Source organism: Buteo buteo, chromosome 3 (assembly GCF_964188355.1).
Source record: "Buteo buteo chromosome 3, bButBut1.hap1.1, whole genome shotgun sequence".
Classification (NCBI taxonomy): Eukaryota; Metazoa; Chordata; class Aves; order Accipitriformes; family Accipitridae; genus Buteo; species Buteo buteo.
In genome coordinates, this window is record NC_134173.1 from 47,458,697 (window position 1) to 47,478,600 (window position 19,904).

At 38.8% G+C, this 19,904-nt stretch overlaps 1 protein-coding gene across 4 annotated transcripts in view; it reads right to left on the minus strand.

Annotated features, from left to right (window-relative positions):
• Nucleotides 1-9,490: 9,490 nt before the first annotated feature.
• SNX16 (sorting nexin 16) overlaps nt 9,491-19,904 on the minus strand; it is a 29,652-nt gene continuing 19,238 nt past the window's right edge. For 3 of the 4 annotated variants that reach the window (XM_075023504.1, XM_075023505.1, XM_075023503.1), the window contains exons 5-8: nt 18,562-18,631; nt 13,863-13,999; nt 11,553-11,669; nt 9,491-11,265 (exon numbers count right to left, since the gene is read on the minus strand). In XM_075023504.1, the coding sequence (XP_074879605.1) occupies nt 11,160-11,265; nt 11,553-11,669; nt 13,863-13,999; nt 18,562-18,631 (430 nt within the window). In that variant the 3' untranslated portion in view covers nt 9,491-11,159. The remainder of the gene's footprint in view (nt 11,266-11,552; nt 11,670-13,862; nt 14,000-18,561; nt 18,632-19,904) is intronic. The other variant, XM_075023506.1, reaches the window with a different exon arrangement.

Genomic DNA, 19,904 nt, shown 5'->3' on the forward strand with positions numbered 1-19,904 from the left:
TATTTGTGCTGTATGACTGTGTTAAATTTATTTTCCTATCAGGCAAACCTGTAAGTACTCTCCTTACACTGTCATTAGGATACAGTGCTCCTTAGAGGATGTGGGGATATTTTGAAAGATTTTTGATGTATTAGTCTTTCAACATCAGGTTAGAATTCAACCATTCTTCAAGGTTGATTTAGTTTAAAAAAGAAGAAAGCAGTATATGCTATGGTGTTTGGACTGCATTCCTTTGCACTTAACTGTTGTGTTGCAAGAGATTCTTTTATTTTAATGTGTCCAAAATACCTACTTTTTCCTTCCACCCCTGCAAAGATTTCTTCATTATTTGAGAAATGTGTGGACTTCACTTTCCAGGCCTTAGTTGAAAGGAAGAATGGTCAGGTCTTTTTAAACATGAAGAAGACAAATTCCTGTAGGCAAGGATAAATTAAAAAAAATAAAATAATGAATTTTTTTCATGCATCTCATTAGAATCTCCTTAAAGTGTGTGTGTGTATGTATAGCATCTCACATTTTATGTATGCACACACATGTATATTTACACATATGTATAAAGTGTTGGAGCAAAGATTTAAGACTGTCATTCATTATCTGGTCTGGAATGGGTTCAATTGCTTGCGCAGCTTGTCTTTGCCTCTTTGTGAAGCCTAAAGACTTCATCACAAAATGTCAAGGAACTGTTCTGGTACATACACATGCCTGCTGTGTATACAGCTGTTGGGGGCAGGGGGGAGGTTGAGGAGGGTGGAAGAAGAGGATGGACATGTTCGGGACTATTTCTGATCAGAAAATCTCACAGTTTTATATGATGTAGTGCCTAAATTTTTTATTGATGTAATTTTTTTTTAGAAACGTTAAGGAGGCAGCTTTACTCTCAAAAAATTACTTAACAACAGGGACTAGCTTGAACATCTAAAGAAATGCCAGCTATCACCAGTCTAATCTTACATAGCTGTCATATTTTGTCATGTCTGACCCCACTGCAGAGACTGCTGCAAGACCCACCATCGTAGCACTGTTCGGTCAGATGTGTATTGTAAGGAAATCCTGCCCAGTTCACTGACTGATCATGGTTTAAGTGGTTTATTGTTTTGTTATCAATGCGTAATTAACTGGCCCTCGCTGAACTATATATACGCTTGGGATCCTTATTTGCAGTGCAACAGATAAAGCTAGCCAATATAGTTATGAAATGTTAATATGTGCCTAGAAATTTCTAAACATCCTTGTATAACTAGGATGGCTGTGTCTGGCAGGGTCACGCAGGCCCCTCTGCTGCCCTGCTCCCCTCTTCTGCACGCTACACATCCTCGTGTTTTCGTGTTTTGCTTGCATGTCTGCTTAGCTGACTTTCTACCCCCTGCAACTAAAAGTCTCCTGGTAATTCCCCAGTTGCTGTTTAATAGAGTTGATCGTTCTCTTCCTCTTTACTGAGATGAGCTTTGTGCAAAGGCCCTGTCAGGACAGTTTGGGCATCCCACTCCCCCACCCCCTTTACACCCTCTCCCTGTGCTATCTCACCAGCCAGTGTTACCCCGGCTGTTTTTAAGGCAGCAGGGCTGTGTAGGTCCCCACTCAGCTGGCTTTCTCACAGAGGAGGCATCTGATTCTCCTAGACTTGAATGGCAACGGGTGTCTACATTGAGGATCTGGGGTTTGTCGGTGAGCTAAGTTTAATGAAATAGGTGGGAGGCTAATTGGTCTGAGCTAGCAGTCTTTTCCCATGTAGGTAATGAGTCTCGATGCCTCTCATTGGTATGACATCAGCTTTCAAAGATGTACTGACTGGGTGAGGCGTCTTTTGTGGGTTCAAACAGGATTTATGTGGACCCCCCTCCACCCCGAGTTTAGCACCCTTTCGTCAAAAAATAAAATGTGCACTTCGGAAGGAATGTAAGTCTTAAGTTATATTTAACATATAAATATGTTCAGATGTATTATCTTTACTTTTGTGATTGGATCCAGCTTACCAAAGGGACCTTGGTGCAGCTGCAGAACTAACTGAAGTCAGCTAGGACTGCCTATGTGTAGGCATACGCACGGTTTCTGTATTACCCTATACCTCCCTATTGTATATATCCTGTACATATGCAGGGTTGTTGAAGTGCCTGGTGCACTGATGTTTGTGCCAAGCAGCAGCGATGAGCTCCATCAGCGGCAGGGCTTGGACTCTGCGGACCTCCAGGAGGAGCTCTGGATTCAGCGTACGGCAAGAAACTCCAGCAGGCTCAGAAAGCTGTGATTTTCATACCGGACCTGGTTCCAGTCTTACTGCTTATGCTGGAGGGAAGGGGGCCTGCTTGGAAGTGCTGCTCAAAAAGTGGGCGGGGGAACCCTTCCACTCCCCCCCCCCCCCCAATCCCCACTTTTTTGAAGCTAAAATGCTCTTTTAAATACTAACCCACCTTCTCAGCTGCTTTTCTGGCCTCTGTCTCTTCTTTTACCTTCCCCTGTCTATGGCCACCTTGCCACCTGGCTTGGTTCCCTGCTCTGGACTTGCAAATATGCAGGACAGCAGGACCTCAGAAGCAGGCCTTCATGCAGAACTTTATCAGCCCTTTCCTTACACACTCACACCATGACAAACTGCAGCAAAGACAAAGATTAAATCAGTTAAAAGTACCCATTTTCAAAGAGAAGTTCAGCCCAGCATGATGACTTCTTAGCCTCTTTAATACTGGTTCAGTGAATTTTGCTTTGCAGTAACCAGCTGCGAGCTGGCTATCATTGCACCACACTGAGGACACTGAACTGTGAAGAGGGATTTCTTGGTCAAGTCTGTGCCTCTCAGCCCTTGATAGGGTTCAGGGCACGTCTGTTGTTGCGTGGTAATGTCAGTGCTACATTAGGTTAGGTGGGAACAGGGGGGACATGCCCATAGGAAGGTATTGCAACTGTTGGTTTTGAGGCTGTTGAGGATGTTCAAGTGTAGCATTAATCACTTACTTTTTGATTTATTGAGGATTTGGATCTTAAAAGGTAATTTTACCAAGAAGGAGAGGTCTTATTCGTCAAAGGAAATTCAGTCTGAACTGACATATTGAGCAGATTGGCCCCATTTTCAGGACTGGCTACACAGTAGAGCTGAATTGGGTTTGGGCACTTTGTCCACTAAGGAACAAAGTCTGCAGCCCCGTTAGTTGTTCTAGGGCTGTGTCTACATGTAACTTGGGTCATTTATTGAGCTCTCCAGAACAATCGTTGCGACGCTTGAAGAAGTATTGCTGTACTCTGGAGCATCTCATGTATCCCTCTTCAGGTACTGTAAGAGTACCTGAAGTAAGGCCCTGCAAAACGTTCCTCCTGAAATAAGAAAATAGGCTGGAAAGAAGAAACCATAATAGGCCAATCTCAAGAACAAGGAGAATAAATCATATAGATAATGCTTTGATTCTTTCACCATGCTTTGCAAATGTTCTTTTTACAATGCACAAGCAAGAGCTTGAGAGAAAAAGCCCTTCAGAGCTTCTGCAACAAGAGGCTATTAGAGTGTCTAGGCTAAGCTAGAAATGGTGGCAAGTGGCAAATACCAAATCTGGTCACAAGAGCAGGTTAAAAAAAAAACGCTGCCTTTGGCTCAGGTAATTTCTGCTAAACCAAAAATAAATACAGTGGAAACTCCATGTGGATGCACAAGTAAAATGGATTATGTTACCAGTGACCTTCCTGTGGCTGTAGTGAAAAGTTTCAGAAGTTAATAGCTGAACGTGGGTAGCAGAGACCACTTCATACTTTTCAGGTTAAAACCTGAAACACTGCCCAATGCTTTGCAAGCTCTGTCAGCAAAATGTCTAATCGATTTAGTTTCCTGAGCTTGGAAAAAAATCCTCCTGCATGGACCAAGAAATTTCAGAAAAGGTTTGTAATACCACTAACCTGATGAAAGATCTTGTCTGTATGTTGTATCAGACACTTGTGGTTGAACACAAAAAGGGGTTTATTTCACAAAGACGACAATAGGAGAAAAAAAAATAATGGGGGAAAATAAGTAGTCAAGACATTCATTTATGTAGGCTGAGAATCTGTCTAGAGCACATACTGTGTCTGAATAAACTGAAATCTGAGCCAACAGCTGCTTCACCAGAGCAGAACAGAGCAGCCTCTTTGTTGAGAGAAGAGATCCTGTGCTCTGACCTTTGGATGATCACGAGTCTTGTGTAACTCACATCATTTGAGAAGTGAAAGCTGTTGGTCTTTCCGTGGTTTTCTAGACTCAGAAACGAAACACGTAGCTCACAGAAGATGTCAGTAGTTGACTACAGCATGGTGACAGCAAAGATAGAGAAAAGTAATTATTTGCACATGTTCTGTCTCTCAGGTTAACTCACAGCAAGGTTGAGCTTAATTTTTCATTCTTACATACTCCTTCATAACACATTACTTTTTGTACATTAATTTTGCAACACTCTCAACTTATTTTTTAATTGCCTATTTAAGTAGGGACGATTGAGTCAGATCTGAGTGGTGTGAGATGAAAAAGCAGTGATCTCCACAAGAAACTGGCTTATCTGGGCTCTTCTTTTACATCTAAGCAGAAACAACACCTCTATAGGCACATCAACATCTTACTGAATGGCTGATTTCACTGTTTTTCAAAAGATTACATAGAATGAGACAATTTTCTCATCTGCCTCTTCCCATGCAAGTTATTATCCCCTTGCCCAACTCAAATCTAAAAAGTATCACATGATGTTTTTGTTAGTTTTACATTATCCTACAAGCTATGCTGCAAGGTTTCTAAATCAACACACAAAAAGTAAACCTCTCAGGACAAGACTTTCCCTAAATGTACAAAGCCATAATAGGGTAGATCTCTTGCCTGATGCCTCTGCTTATCCCTGTAACAGGCATATTTGTATGACAGAATGAGGGGGAAACCTTCACATCACAAATTATCCACCCCATAATCAGGTTATCAGAAATGCTGAGAACACCTAGGAAAGAGCCACAGGAAATTTGGGAGGAGAGATCTTGTAGAAGGTTTGCCACGTGTTGCAACTGCTTCCTAAACCACATTTATTTATTTATCTCTCTATCTATTTATTTTTCAAACATGCAAAGCAGTAATGAGATCTTTAAAGGTCAGTGCGCAACCTTCTCCCAATAGGCACTTGCCAGATGAGCAATGCTTGAGAAACCCACATTAACTGCCAAACAAACACATGATCAGCATTTCATAGTCATCCTCAACATTTCCATAAAACAGCTGTGGCAGCTGAGGTTTCTTCTAGATGAAACGCATTAATCCACAGGGGGTTCAGAGAGCAGAGGCCTGTTTCCCCACCATATTAAAGCAGGCGTCCTACTGTTTTCAGTTTGAACCAGTAGAAGAAAGGAGTATTATAAAATCTAGAAGCAGCTAATAATTTACGAGCAAGGATATTTAGACCTACTTGAAACCCAGATGAGATATCCAGGACACAGTTCCTGTATTACACAGACAGGAGTCTCACCGGATCAGCGAATCATCTAATTTTAACCTGCTGACAAGTCTATGGGATCAGCAGTAACACTAAGACTACACCAACTGACTTACTGTGCAATTAGGGTGAATCATATAATTACTTTCTTCCTCATTTTCTCTATTTGCAAAGCAGAGGGAAATACAATACCTATCTCTCAGATACAAAGTGGGAACAAATTCATTATTTGGAGAGCACCTTGATGATCCTTGAGTCACAGGAGTGCTGAGTACAAATCAGCAAGCATTTAAGATCTCCATGAAGAGCTTAAAAGGGGTAAAAAGAGGAAAGGTCCCCATGAAGACTGTGTTGAAAACCATGTACTCCTGAAGGCTTAACAAAGGGTTGTGGAGAACCTGCTGACTTCCCTTAAGACAGATGAGACTCAGCCAGTGCTGGGAGTTGAGCCCAGAATCCCATTTATCAGGCCAGTGCTTTAATCAGATGAGCCACAACGCCTGCTGGCAGGCAGGACCCACGCTGATGCTTTCTGCACTGTGGGGGATGATCTCTTCTCTGACAATGCATGTTCCTGTCTCCTAAAGCCGAAGGGTTCCGCTTTGGCTAGCAGCGACAGCACTTTTGAGGACTGGACTGAAATTACTGCTCAAGGTCACTACTCCAAGTCTCCTCCTTCTCCAGAGCCACACTGCCCTGCTTGCAGTTTGGGATCTTTACAAGCAATACCAGAACTCCAGCCTCGGCTGGTGCCCCGTGATATCCTTGATGAGACAGAAAAGGCACAAGTCACACAAACGGGGACAGGCAGAGGGTACGGATCTTGGTTACACACGAGACAAATGCGTTGCAGACTACTTTTCTGCCTGTCCATTGGAGGTTGAAGGTATAAAAAGAGAAAGAGAAGCTTTGCCAGTTCAGCTAGAACATCATTAGCTTTCCTGAATTGTAATTTTAGTGTCAGGTGCTGTTCCACTGCAGAAAGACTTCATGCTAAAAATTTTCATTCTTTATTACATAAAGATGAACTACACTAGGCTTTCTGATTTATCCAGCTACAGGGATTTACATTTGAGGACTCAGTAACTTTGGCCATTTGCATAGCTCCTTCAGCATTCCTGTTACCTCTCCGTGATAGTGAAAAATGTTTGTCTTCCAGAAACATCCTGCCTGTGCACATCCTGTGCTCTGGGCAGCCTAAATGTAACTCAGACTGACCCTTGTTAAACAGCATCCTTCAATGCTACTATCAGTTTATTTTGATGATGCTGGATAAAACTGCAGTTTGGAGCTTTGAAATGTGCCTACCAGAAGAAAAAAGATGCTATGTATGTGGCATACAGGGTTATGCTTAGACACATCTCGTGACAGCCTTCTCCTGACTCTGGAACAACCACCGGAATGGTTCTGAATCCATCAACCAAAGGAGAAATTTAGAGAGAAACATTTCCTATTCCAGTATGTCACCCAAGCTATCCAACTGGAGAATGATCTATAAAGCAACAGCAGAAATAGATATGGCCAACAGTCACTCATGAGTTGAGATGATGTAAGTTTGTCACTTATATCTATTACAAGATAAGAATCTGTTAATTTTTTTCTTTATAATAAAGGACTGCATTTCCTCACCTTTCCACTCTTTCAAATCTTTACATTTGCATCAGATAACAAAAGATATGTCAAACTTTGGAAGAAGATTGAAAACATTTAACAAAAGCTCTAGCTCAGTTTGTTTTCCTTGCAATGCACAACCTGGGAAGGACCAAATACAAAAGGTTGCCCTTTGAAACAAGACGAGGATAAAGGTTAGCACAACGAGGGGTTGCAAACATTTAGTGGAGAAGCAATTCTAGTTAGCAAATGATTGAACCAAGTTTCACTTTCAAAGGGGAAAAATCCTCAAGTGTAAACTATGGACAAGGCAATCCCCTCTTTCTCCTCTGCCTCTTCCACTTTCTCTCTCATCTTTTCTTTCAGTTAGGAGGTTAAGATCCTATGCATTAAAATGTGATAAAGATAAAAAATCAAAACATAGAACAAAAAACTCCACCGGTCAGTATATTGACTGCTCACCCAGAATACAAACTGTTTAAGAGACATCTTTTGAAGAGAGCTGCATTATCAGTACTCCAAGTTCAAAGAAAGAAACATGGATGTGAAGATACAGCTCAGCTACCCTAGCATCCCTTAAACTAAGCCCTGGAGTTTATAGGAAAAGTACATATCTAGTTTTGAATGTTGGACCTGTCTAGAAATCTGAATGTACTGATCTCTGGGACAAAGATTTAATTAAAATATAGAAAGGAATGACACGAAGACAGACACCTAGACCTGGTATTCCATAAAGGGAGTGTTTCCTAGAGGATTCTTCACTTCCTTGGGGATTCATGACCTTGGGCTATTTATCTGACATTTCTTAAAAAAACTGATTGCAGCAGCAGCTTCAGAGCATAGCTCTTCAGAATTCCTCTCCCAGTGTGTATGACAGCCTGCTGTAGCATGGGAAAAAAACCCTCCACAAACAAAACCATATAAAACTTCCTATAGAAAGTTGTATTTGTTACCTGTTCTACTAGAAAAGCAGATTTCTGGCAGGATAACTGCTACTGCTTCATAGCTACATTTCAACGAAGGAATAGAAACCACAGAAAAATCAAACTAGTGGTCTAATGAGGCGCACAGAGCAAAACCAATTTGGGACAGATATACCATCTACAACAGGAGCTTTCCACATCCCTTTTCTCTGCAACTATGACCCCCCAGAGCAACAAAGAGATGCTTAACACAAAGAGGTGAGTGCCGCAGCCTGCTGGAAAACACACGGCATAGGCTATTCTCTCCTGCAACTGTCAGGTGCAGTTTTGTGAATCTCCTCCCTCCCTTGAGCTTGGTTCAATGGGACTATTATAGTCACAGTAATTAATGGTTGTCACAGTGGGAAAGATATGAAGTGGGAGTATTATGTGGACTCATTCTTCATTCAAGACTAGTCAGCATTTTAATTGATTTAGGAGTATACAAATCAAAAGGAGAGAAGTGGTGTGGGCAGACTGCAAGTGCTTTGGAGGATAAAAAGTCCTACAGGATTATTAAGTTTAAGATGTAGTATTAAAAAAACAAAACAAAACAAAAAAAAAGCAAACCCCCAGTAAGATTCAGCTGGGTACAACGTATTGAAAATCTAAAACTAAGGGAAAAAGCCCCCACTGTAAATCAGTGGCTGAACTATTAATTACCTTTGGAGTGATTTGACTACAACAGAAAAGAACAAAGTGTTACTGGTTGCAATTCTTATAATTAGTTCACTCTGCTACAATTCCAGTTTGAATACTCCTCTGCTCATTGTGAAGAGCACAGAACTCCACTGTCAAATTCTCATGAATGAAATAATCGAAACTTGGCTTCTTTATTAAAATTGCAGCAGTGAGTGAAATGAGAAGGAAATGGGTGGAAAAAAGATGAATTGCCAGAACGGAAGCAAGCGCACCAGAAAAAGTTAAATATAGGACAGACTTGGAAACCACCTCAGTTAGGATGTTCAAGGCCACCATGGGTTGTACTCCTCAGATTCTGCATGTCCCTTAGGGGGGTAACCATTCATTAACCCAAGAACATAGGCCAAGTGATACTACATGGCTGCTGAACAAATCCACATTTTTCAGCTTAGTTTAATTAAAAATCAAGGTCCCCCTAAACAAAAATGTCTATTCATGTGATACTAAATATTTTGATCTGCAATATATCTTATAAACCTTAAAGACAGAGCACAACAAAATTTCCATTCCTTTGCCCTCTCATGACTAAATTGTAAATTATATTAATGCTTCCTTTAGTGACTAGATTTGCAGATTTACCTGAAGTACTTTAGAAATTCCTAGCATGTATGACCCAAGCACCTTTTCAAGATTTTAAAAACATTTATGGTCGCAAACCTAATACTATTTCAATATACATGGTTCAACCTTCTTTTCAAATATACAAGTGATATCTGACAAAAGAGTACATGAATTTTCAATAAGGTGTCAAAACTTTATTGAGTTCACTCAACATCTATGAGGATTCATGTAGAATATAAAAAAAAAGTTCCTTTTTTATTTTAATCTTCAGCAGAAGTACAGTAAGTTTTCTGGTCTCTCATTACAGAATTCTCATTCATTTTCATGCACACATTTTTTGGTACAAACAGAACTCAGACCAAAAGTTGAGTAACTGTAGGAAATCACTGAGGTAAGAAATGTCTCTTTCTAATAGTATTTTTATCCTTTTACTAGACAAGGCATTGAACATTTTTTCTACAACGGAAAAGAGAAGACAGGTGTTTTGTCCATAGTTTTATTTCACCAGGAAGGTTTATACAGTTCTGCATAAAGGTCATCGTATGCACAGCCTGAAGTACAAAGCTCCCTTTGAAAACTCCAGCACAAAGACACTGCATATTGACAACATTAAACAATGATGTGGGTGGTATACAGCGAAAAAAAAAGATTTAAAACAAAAAAGCATTCTTCCTATTGGAAAAGCAGAATAAAACAAGGCACTTCCAGTACATAAGTGAAGAACAGAAACAAGCTGCATCAAAGATTCCATAGAGCTGACACAGAGCACTGTAGCAAAATTCTGCAGTAATGAACAAGTAAAATACAAAAAGGCACTACATAATCATCTCCCTGCAACTCCCCTTTCTCAACCAATTAGCCAACCGAACTTGGCACAATGGAGTCTTAATTATAAAGTGCATCTCCTGTCGTAATACATTTTGAAAAATAGGCTATAGAACATATGTAGCAATATCCCCATGTATACAATATATTGAAACAAAAATACATTGCAACTAGATTCAATCTAGTTATGAACTGTGCAGGAAAAATATGGCTTCTTTACAAGTCTTTCAATCATGTCCATATAATCTGGAATATTTCTGAACAAACATGAATGTATTAGCAAGATGGTAAGAGGTAGTGTTCCAAGTAAAAGGCAAACTCACCAATTTTTATTGTTACATGGGTATATAGCAAAGGTATCCCAGATTTTAAAAGCAGCATTACCGAACAGAAAGTATTACAGCATGCTATCTTGGGATGAAAATACACAGTGTTTTGGGGGTCTCATATTAGTTCCTTCAGCAAAAATGACCATTTTTTTTTAAAATGTTCAACTACAATCCCATTGCGTAAGTACTTTTCTCTTGGTACTGTAAGTTTTCCTATTGCATTGCATTAAAATTTCCAGAGAAATATTCTTCAGCTTTATAATTTAAAAACAACACATTCTACACTCTCAGGAAACATAAGATGAGTCCATTTTTACTTCAACAAGCATTAACTTATGGCTATAAGAATATGAAAACACAAATACCAAACAGATGAACACTTCAAATGTGTCACATCAGTGGAAACATATGACATGCTAGTTAAATGTGTTTGGTGATTTAATGTGAAGCTTTCATCACTCTGCTAGGAAAGTCAGCCAAATTGTGTATGTACACTATCTAAACTTCAGCTGATTTTAGCCCTTATTAAACTTTAATATATTAAATATATAAAGGCTAGATAAAAACTGAAATCAAAGCAGCACTGGGTATATTTCTTACGTTAATAATTTGTAAGGATTTATGTAAACATTCAATATGTGCATTCTTGCTCTTTGCTGTAAATTCTTCACAGCTACTCTATGCCCCTACCCACAGAGTATGTCCCAAACGTGAACCTTTCCCAGGTAATAGCAGCTGCTACCGATCTATTCTTCATCAGCCGTATATGCTACTTCAGCGACTTCAATTTCTGGTACAGAATTTTCAGCCAAAGAGCCACTCCAGCATGCCTCATGGTTCTCTTTATCTGAGCTGCAACAACAGATCAATAAGCTTTGTCAAATGGAAACTAATATGATTCTCCATAGTCATTTTATGCCAGCAATCCACAAAACACTTATAAAGCTTGTTCAACTTACCACTTATTCCACATCTAAAATTATCTATCCTGAGGGCCTTTATGAAACATGGGATAGCTACAGAGAGGTGCAATAAAATGCTGAATTCCTCAGCTGTTCTGAATTTATGCAAGACCAAACATTTAAAAACATGCTTAAAAAAAGCCTTAAATATGTTATAAGTAAAATAATAGTATTTACCAGCTGTCCTCACCCAGGGTACCCTGGTCTGCTTCTACTGCAGAAGACTCCACCTCACCACTGCACTCACTTTCTTCTCCTGACATCTGACGAGTCATTTTTCCTAAAGATAAATCCCTACAACAAATAAGAACAGAGTACCACCAATCCATACAGCAAACATTCATCACTGAAGAGCTGTTTGTTTCATTTTAAACTTTGCAGTTTCTGGGAACCTATCAATCTCACTCCTACATGCCCCATTTCAGTTATTACTACAGAGATGCAGGGCTTGCACTGGATAGCTATTCAAACAGTTTATTTGCTCCAGCTGCTTATTCCTAAACTAATTCAATCCTCTGGTTGCATCACAATTTAGTAGTTTTACAAAATTCAAGTCCCAGAGGACTGATTATTACTTCAGGTAAGAAATTACAAGCAGATGATCTAAGACACACACATCTTGCCTAAAAGGCACAAGGATTATAACCAAAACATAGTCTGAAGACAGGCAGGATGATAAATAGATTTCTTCAACACTTTCCCAAGTTTCTCGTTGTAACTTTAGGGTCACATATTACATTTCAGAGCAATACATCTTCCCATTAATGATAAAGAGACAGGTAGTAATTTTTTCTTAACAGCAACACGAGCTGACAGTCCGACTAGCCTGGCTACAAATGGGAATACAGTCATGTCAAATTATCAAAAAAACTTGTTTCCTAAGTATTGCTCCGTGTGGAAATCATATATCAATTTAGTGTTGAAAGCTGCCACTTGAATTGGAAAGAAAAGCTTGTGAACAATTTTGTGTTGAAAGTGATACTACTATTATTTCACCCTCTTTTTAAATTACTTTAACTACTATTGTTTCTATAGTTTTATTTTAATGCATGCATTTTAAGTAATACCTCAGCAGTATGCTCTAACACATTTATTGGCCCATGTTTGGGCCAAATCCAGCATGACATGTAAAGGCCTACAAGTCTGATGCCTTGTCCAATTGTCCCCTCCTACCTCACATACATTTTAGGTACCTGGCCTTTCAAGCGTAAAGGCAGAAGATGCTGAATTCTTGTTGGGTCATCAGATCAAAATTCCACTTCAACAAGGCCAAAGACAGACCCCATTTCTTTTGGGTTCAACTCCCATCAGACATGCTGAATTTCTTAAACAAGGTCATGGGTTTACTTGCTAACTTTTACAACTAAAAATCACAGGAGTTATTTTCCATTAATACCTCAGATACTACTTGGCTGACTTTCAATAATTTTAAACATCTGGGAAGCTGGCAGGGCATATGTGTGATAAAAAAATAATGTCTTCAGGGAAAGCACTAAAAAATAAAATCCATTTTTGCTACTCATGTATTCTTGTTTTATTTTTAGTTACACAGAATTTCCTATCATGATGTTTTAGCCAAATACGAGTTATTTAATTTTTATTGGCTATTTCACTGTTTAAACTAGCAGTAGTCAGAACTTTCTTGTCAAACAGGGAAAACGTCTTTCAAATGTATTTACTTGCCTTCAGGAGTACGTGACAAACTGAATATGGTATTCAGATCAGAATTTTCAATAAGCCACAACAATTCCATTTAAATCCTTTTCCAAATGTAGTTCACTTAAACCTTATATCCAAAGATGTGATTTGTTAGTTAACCTGGATTTGCTAGACTCAACAACCCAAGCAGTATTAAAATAACTTCTAAAGGGACCATGGGAATTTACTCCTTTGCTAAGGAAATCCCACAATGACTGACTTAGCAGGTCTATCAGGACACTGAATAGCCCAACATCAACTCTGCTGGGCCTGCTACAAAGTTTAGCAGACAGGCGCCATAAAGTTTGTAATAAAACTCCACCATTTTTTTTCGTTATATTTAAATGGATGATCTGTGGCATCATCCTAGGCAATTCAGAACAAAATTAAAGACATTTATACAGACATATAATCACTTGATCACTATGGTCTGTCAAAGCTTTCAGTACAGGTGGAAGTTTTTCCACTGCTCTCATCTCTAGCAGGGCATTTCACATACCCAACATTTCAAAAGCAGAAGAGAATCTTTGCCTTATCTTTACAGGACTTAAAGTATTATGAAACGTAATTGCAGTTACTTTAGAGGGAAAAGATGGGACAACACTTTCTCAGTCATTTGTACTAAACAACAGCTTGTTAGCCAGCATACAAGAAAGAGCCCGCTGAAAATATTGCTTTATGTGTGGTTATGAGGGGCAAAGTGTTTCCACGAGTACATTTAAAGCTGGTGCCTGTGAGAAAATGCCCTCACGAAAAGAAACTCCTAAACCCCATAAAATTTCTACATACCTAATTCTTCTTTCAATAGCATCTATATGAAGTTGCTTTTCACTTAACAATTTCTTCAGCGATTCAACCTCCCTTTGTTTTTCAAGCAGTTCTTTTTGTAGACGGTAATTTGTTTCCTCCAGAGTTTCACAGAAAGCCTAAGAGACAAATTTAAGAACATCTTCCATTTAACTTCAGTGGACTGCCTTTATTGATTTTTCTTTTAGAAATATCAAACTGTAATAGAATTGTAGCTGCTTTTCTTTATATTGATTACCATAGAGCTACAAAAACTTAAAAAACCCAAGAGTTCTGTCCTTAATAAAACAATGCTGCTTTGCTTTGAAGAATGAATTTATTACGCTAAACTGCAATGCAAATACTTTTATCGCATCATTTGTTTGTCTCACAGGAGATTTCATAAAGAGGTTTCTTTCCTTTGACGCAGTCCCTAATTTTGAACCTTTTTGCCTATATGGGACATCAGCTGAACTCCCTACTCCCCTTTCCCCTCATATAAGATTTGCTTTCACGAGACTTGGAATTCAGTTTCAAAGTATCTAATTATTCCCAAGATGCTGGGAATATTTGGCTAAACTGCATGTTCTTCCCTTACCCAAGATAAAGACAAAGTTGTACAGTTCTGTACCAAATAGCTATTACAAATATGACAATTGTGAGAGTTGGAAGACCAATACAAGAACATTTTGAAAAAGTTTAATGAAATGCTAAGAACACTAACGACAACCATGATAACTCTGCTGAGCATGACATGTATATATAGTCCACCCTGATGAATTTGACAGCAAGCAATCTCATCAAACCTTAATGTGAAGACCAACATATAATGCAGTATCTGCTGAATGCAGGAAGTGACAGAAGCATTGGCACAGAGCCTGTTGATCTATTACTGGAAAGAGCAAATCTACCAACAGTAACGTGCAATTCTGATTTAATAATTTACATGTTCTCACTAAATAAGAAACCCACATAGGAGGCTTTCTTTGCTTAACATTACATGCACCTAACCAGTATTTCATGGAATCCTCTGAATATAAACTTTTTATATGAGCTCAGTTAAGAACAATGCTGTTGAAACACTGTTTTCCTAAAGTTTTAAAATGGGCTACAAACATCAAGAAGATACCGTTCTTTGCTTTAATTGAAGCAGACTTATCAAGTTCTTTAAAATGTTGAGTCTTCCTGTAATTATACAATTCAAACAAATGCAATGTTTTTCAATCCAATAGCCATTTGATTTTTATTTTTTTTGCAATGAGTTTTAATTTATTTTATTGACTCAGATAGCAAATTTATCTTGGTTGACAGGCATTGAAGACCAATCATCAGTTAAGCCACAGCTTTATTCACATCTACTAGAGCCGAGAACACGTGGCATGCAATTCATTCTTCACACAGCATTTTTAGTGATTGCTTTAGCAATCACTCCAGTTAAGCAGTCATCCTGTTCCATCCAAGCCAATTAAGTTAATTCTAGTGTATTTTGTAAAACTGTTCAGGGTTGCTGGTGGCCTAGCTGAAAATTGGCCATTATTTCCTTAAGAATGTAACTAAGTTATATGATGTCTACCTTTAGATTTATGCACATGCAAATTTCCCTATTCACAGAATAACTAAAAGTACTCCACATGTTGTGAACTGTTTCATTGTTCTATATGAGATCTGAAAGAAGACATTTGGAAAAACTCATCTCTAGCTGCAATCTGTGTATCAGCTGCCCAAAGAAAGGGAGTGACTCTTCACAACTGAGTAAGAAAACATCAGCATATTCTGAAGGATGCCATAATAGCAGAAAGGTGAACCAAAGCTGAGAAAGACCTATGAGGGAACTGTGTGTAATGAGACATCTTGTTCCTTGAAGACCTGGAGTCTGGTACAGTTCTAACACCCAGGTGGGACCAATTTTCCCTGTAAGTTCTGAAAGGGCAACAGAACTAGGCCAGCTGCAAGAGAGCTTGTTTCCTTCTTCAGTGGATCATGAAACACTGATGGCTAGGAAAGGACCTGTGGAAACAATTACCAAGGATATGACAGAAAAAAGATTGCTTTAGTCAGTATTTTGCCTACATTTCTGTGATTAAGTTTCTGTAAGGCCTAAACAATTTCTAATACGGGAGGTACCTGTACCCCTCCCAAAAAAGATAAATATGTTTTGGCAAGTCCTTACTGAACTGGAATAATAAAATGGACATAAAACAAATAGAGGACATTCGTATTTTCCATTATTAGGAAAACAGTAATAGAAGATTATTTTTTTTTTGCAATGCTTTGTATCACAACAGTAACAGCAGAAAGGTGAAACAGAAGTGATTTTTGAGATACCTTTAAAAATGAACTCCAGGAATAAGTATGTGAACCACAGCGCTTGCCCTGTAGTTGGGCATAGTTAACAAAAGCAAGGGATGGATATAGTTGCTCTCTGATATGTAGGAGTTCAGGATCCTAACAGGCAGGAGCAGGGCAAAAAGCAGGACCGCAACTATGGATTTCGGGTGAGCAGACTTCAGTCTCTTCAGACATCTCCTTGGAAGAAAGACTCCATGTGAAACCCCTCTGGAGGGAAGAGCAGACCAGAAGAGCTAGTTGATATTCAAGGATCACCACCTCCAAGCTCAAGAAAGGTCCACCTCAATAAGAAGGAAATGAAGCAAAGGTTGCAGGAGGTCCATATGGATAAGCAAGGAACTCCTAACTGAACTCAAACAAATTTTACGAGCACTGGAAGTATGGAGAAGTGACCCAGGAGGAATATAGGGCTGCTGTCTCATCTTGCAGGGACAGGGTTAAAGAAAGTAAAGGACAACCTCGCACCGAATCTGGCAAGGCCATGCAAATGGAAATAAGAAAGAATTCTACATGTACATAATCAGCAAGAGGGAGACTAGGGAAACCATGGACTTGCTGCTGAATGGAGTGGGAGAACTTGTGACAAATCACACTGGAATTGTTAAGGTACTTGATGCCATCTTTGCCTGTCTTGTCTGGCAAGACCAGCCTCAGGAATCCCGGACTTCAACAACCAGAGGAAAAGACAAGGAAGGGCACGACAGACTTACTCAGTGGAAGAGGATCAGGTCAGGGAGCACTTAAACTGGACATATGTAAGTCCATGGGGCCTGACAGGTTGCACCCATGAGTGCTGAGGGAGCTGGCTGATCTTCAGCTTGTTGTCCATCAGGACCCCATGGCTCATGATTCAACGATCATAATCAAAGGTAATTAAAGGACTTGAGCATCTTTCATGCAATAAGAGGATGAGCGAGCTGTGACTCTTCAGTCCGAGAAGGGAAGGCTTAGGGTGATCTTATCAATGGGTATATATACCTGATGGGAGGGAACAAAGAAGGAGCCAGACTCTTCTCAGTGGTACCCACTGACAGGACAAGAGACAATGGGCACAAATTAAAAACCAGGAAATTCAATCTGAACACATTAAAACACTGGTTTTTTTTTACTGTGGTGGTGATCAAACACTGGAGCAGGTTGCACAGAGAGATTGTGAAGTCTTCTCTGTAGATTATTCAAAACTTGGCTGGACATTGTCCTGGGCGATCTGCAGTAGCTGACCCTGCTTGAGCAGCAAGGTTGGACTAGATCTCAAGAGGTCCCTTCCAACCTCAACCATTCTGTAATAAAGCAGGGTATCCCTTGGAGACCAGAATTTTATGACAACTGTGCCTGACCAACTTCACAGAAATGGTTAATAGCCAAAACTACAGCAGCACAGCTATTTTAATAGTTTGCCTAAAATCCTATGGTGAAAGAATAACCCTGAGACTTCACCATGGCATAAACGATCAAAATCTTTACAAAGGCAGCACTAAATTTCTTAATTCATTATTTGAACAAATAATTCCTGCAATTTTTATTACTTTTCATCAACTTAAATAGCTATGATGAAACATGATTGTACAGAAATGAAATATGAGCTCATAAAACAAAAAACATACCAAATCCTTTAATATACATAGTAATGCAACAAGAGCCAAGGCACTCCCACTTGCACACAAAACAAATTGGCAAATACAAATTTAGTTGAAGAAGCATCGCTTACCATTTATAATTTCTACAGCATTAATAATGTATGTGCCATTCCAAAACACATTGTTATTCTATAAAGCAAGAAAACTAAGACAACCTGTTCTAGACAGACTTGGTATATAGGTCTGCATGCCAGTGAAACATACTTCTAATAAAACAGGCTGCAGCATACAGTATTATTTGTTCAATGTGCTCATATGCACATTGAACAGCTGCTGTTTTACAACACTACTTGACACTGCTCAGTTATCTGCAAGAACAGTATTTTTTGTGGTCAGAATTAATCCTTTCATTACATTTCATAGCAAGAACATTTTACTGCAAGACCTGAAGTCTCAGGTGTACGCATTATGACAGTGTGTTGAATGTAAACCTACAAAAACTCTCATATTCAGCAGTTGCCTTAAAAAGAGATTTCATCCACTGGTCATAAAAGGCAAAAAAGAATAGATTATACCTTGGGACAGGGATCAAATACAGCAGTCAAAGATTACCAGTGATCAGACTGTGTCAGTTTTAGAAATACAGCCATTTGCAATTCTTTGTGAAAGAACAGAAATAAAAAGGTTTCATTCCATACTGTTTCAGCAGATTTTACAATATCCTAACAACCAACACTGCCTTTTGCATTCTTTTTATCATAATACATAGCACTTACCCTGCTTTCTTCTAGACTGTCAAAAGGACCTGGAGGATCATCCAGACAAAGAAATTCCCTCACTGCAAGGCTTTACCAAATAAAAGAGAATGAATTACTTGGTGTACAAAAAGCAACAATACTTAAATATGATGATACAAAGGCAGTATTTCTTCAAGGGACACAAACATCCATCCTCAAATTTACTCTGAAGTATTCAAAATAACATTAAGAAACTATTAAGTCTTAGTTGTACATGCAAACCAGGGACAGTATTTAAAAATGTGACTTAAGAAGTTGTACAAGTACAGTTAAGAGTTTTCAAACAGAGAGTAAGTCAATTTAGAACATGATTTTTCAAATTTGTTGCTACATGACAACCGGCAAGCAAGTTTATCCTTTTGGTATTGAAAAGGTTTGAAAAATTCTCCTGGGGAAAAATAAACATTAAAAGATGGATGAAGAAGTGTGCTGCTAAAATCCATACACAGATTCCCTCAGTGAAACTACGCATGGGTACTGAAACACTCTTACGTGTCTCCATTTTGCTAAGATCATAATCCACTGACATATACACAGTATATAATTTTTATATATACACACACAAAGTATATAATTTTATAGCTATATATAAAAAGAATAGTAAGTTATAAAAGAATAAGCAGTGACAAGGTTAATGTGCCATGGATATACTACATAGCATCTCTAAACACACATTTTGAACTAATGCATTCAACTTAATTGTGTAAAACTCTGTAACAGTTGTCATCCCCCTCTATGCATTGTTTTGCAAAGCCCAGAAGAAAGAAGTATGTGCAATGCTGTGGTTTACTATAATTTTGAGCATCTTGCTCATTCTATCTTCCAAGTTTACATTACTTCTCACAGAACTCTTCAACATCTCCAAATATGTCCCTTCACCCACCTTTCCTGCTCTGTTGTATTCAATCGTCTATAAGTAACTTCCAATCAGAATACTGTATTCACAATTAATTAGCAAGTAGTAACTTACCAATTCTGTGCTTGCACTCACTACTACAAATCTTTAAATCATCTCCCACTGCAATGAATGCACAAAAATGGAAGATGTGAATCCAAACTAATTCCCCATCTCTTCCTCGCACCTAAGTCCTGTGGGAAGGTGAGGGCAAAAGGAAGTAGTTTTCTACCTTCCACTCATTCTCTGCATTTGAGGCAGACGCAAAGTACAAACACAAGAAAGGAAACTTCTTTTACCCAGCTACTAATCTAAACAGCTTCAGGTTTAGCAAGCAACATGGGGAAAGAAGTTTTTTCAGCAAACGCTAATCATAGATTATGCCATCACTTTTAGTTTTAGAAAGGCTCTGAAGAATATTTATCTA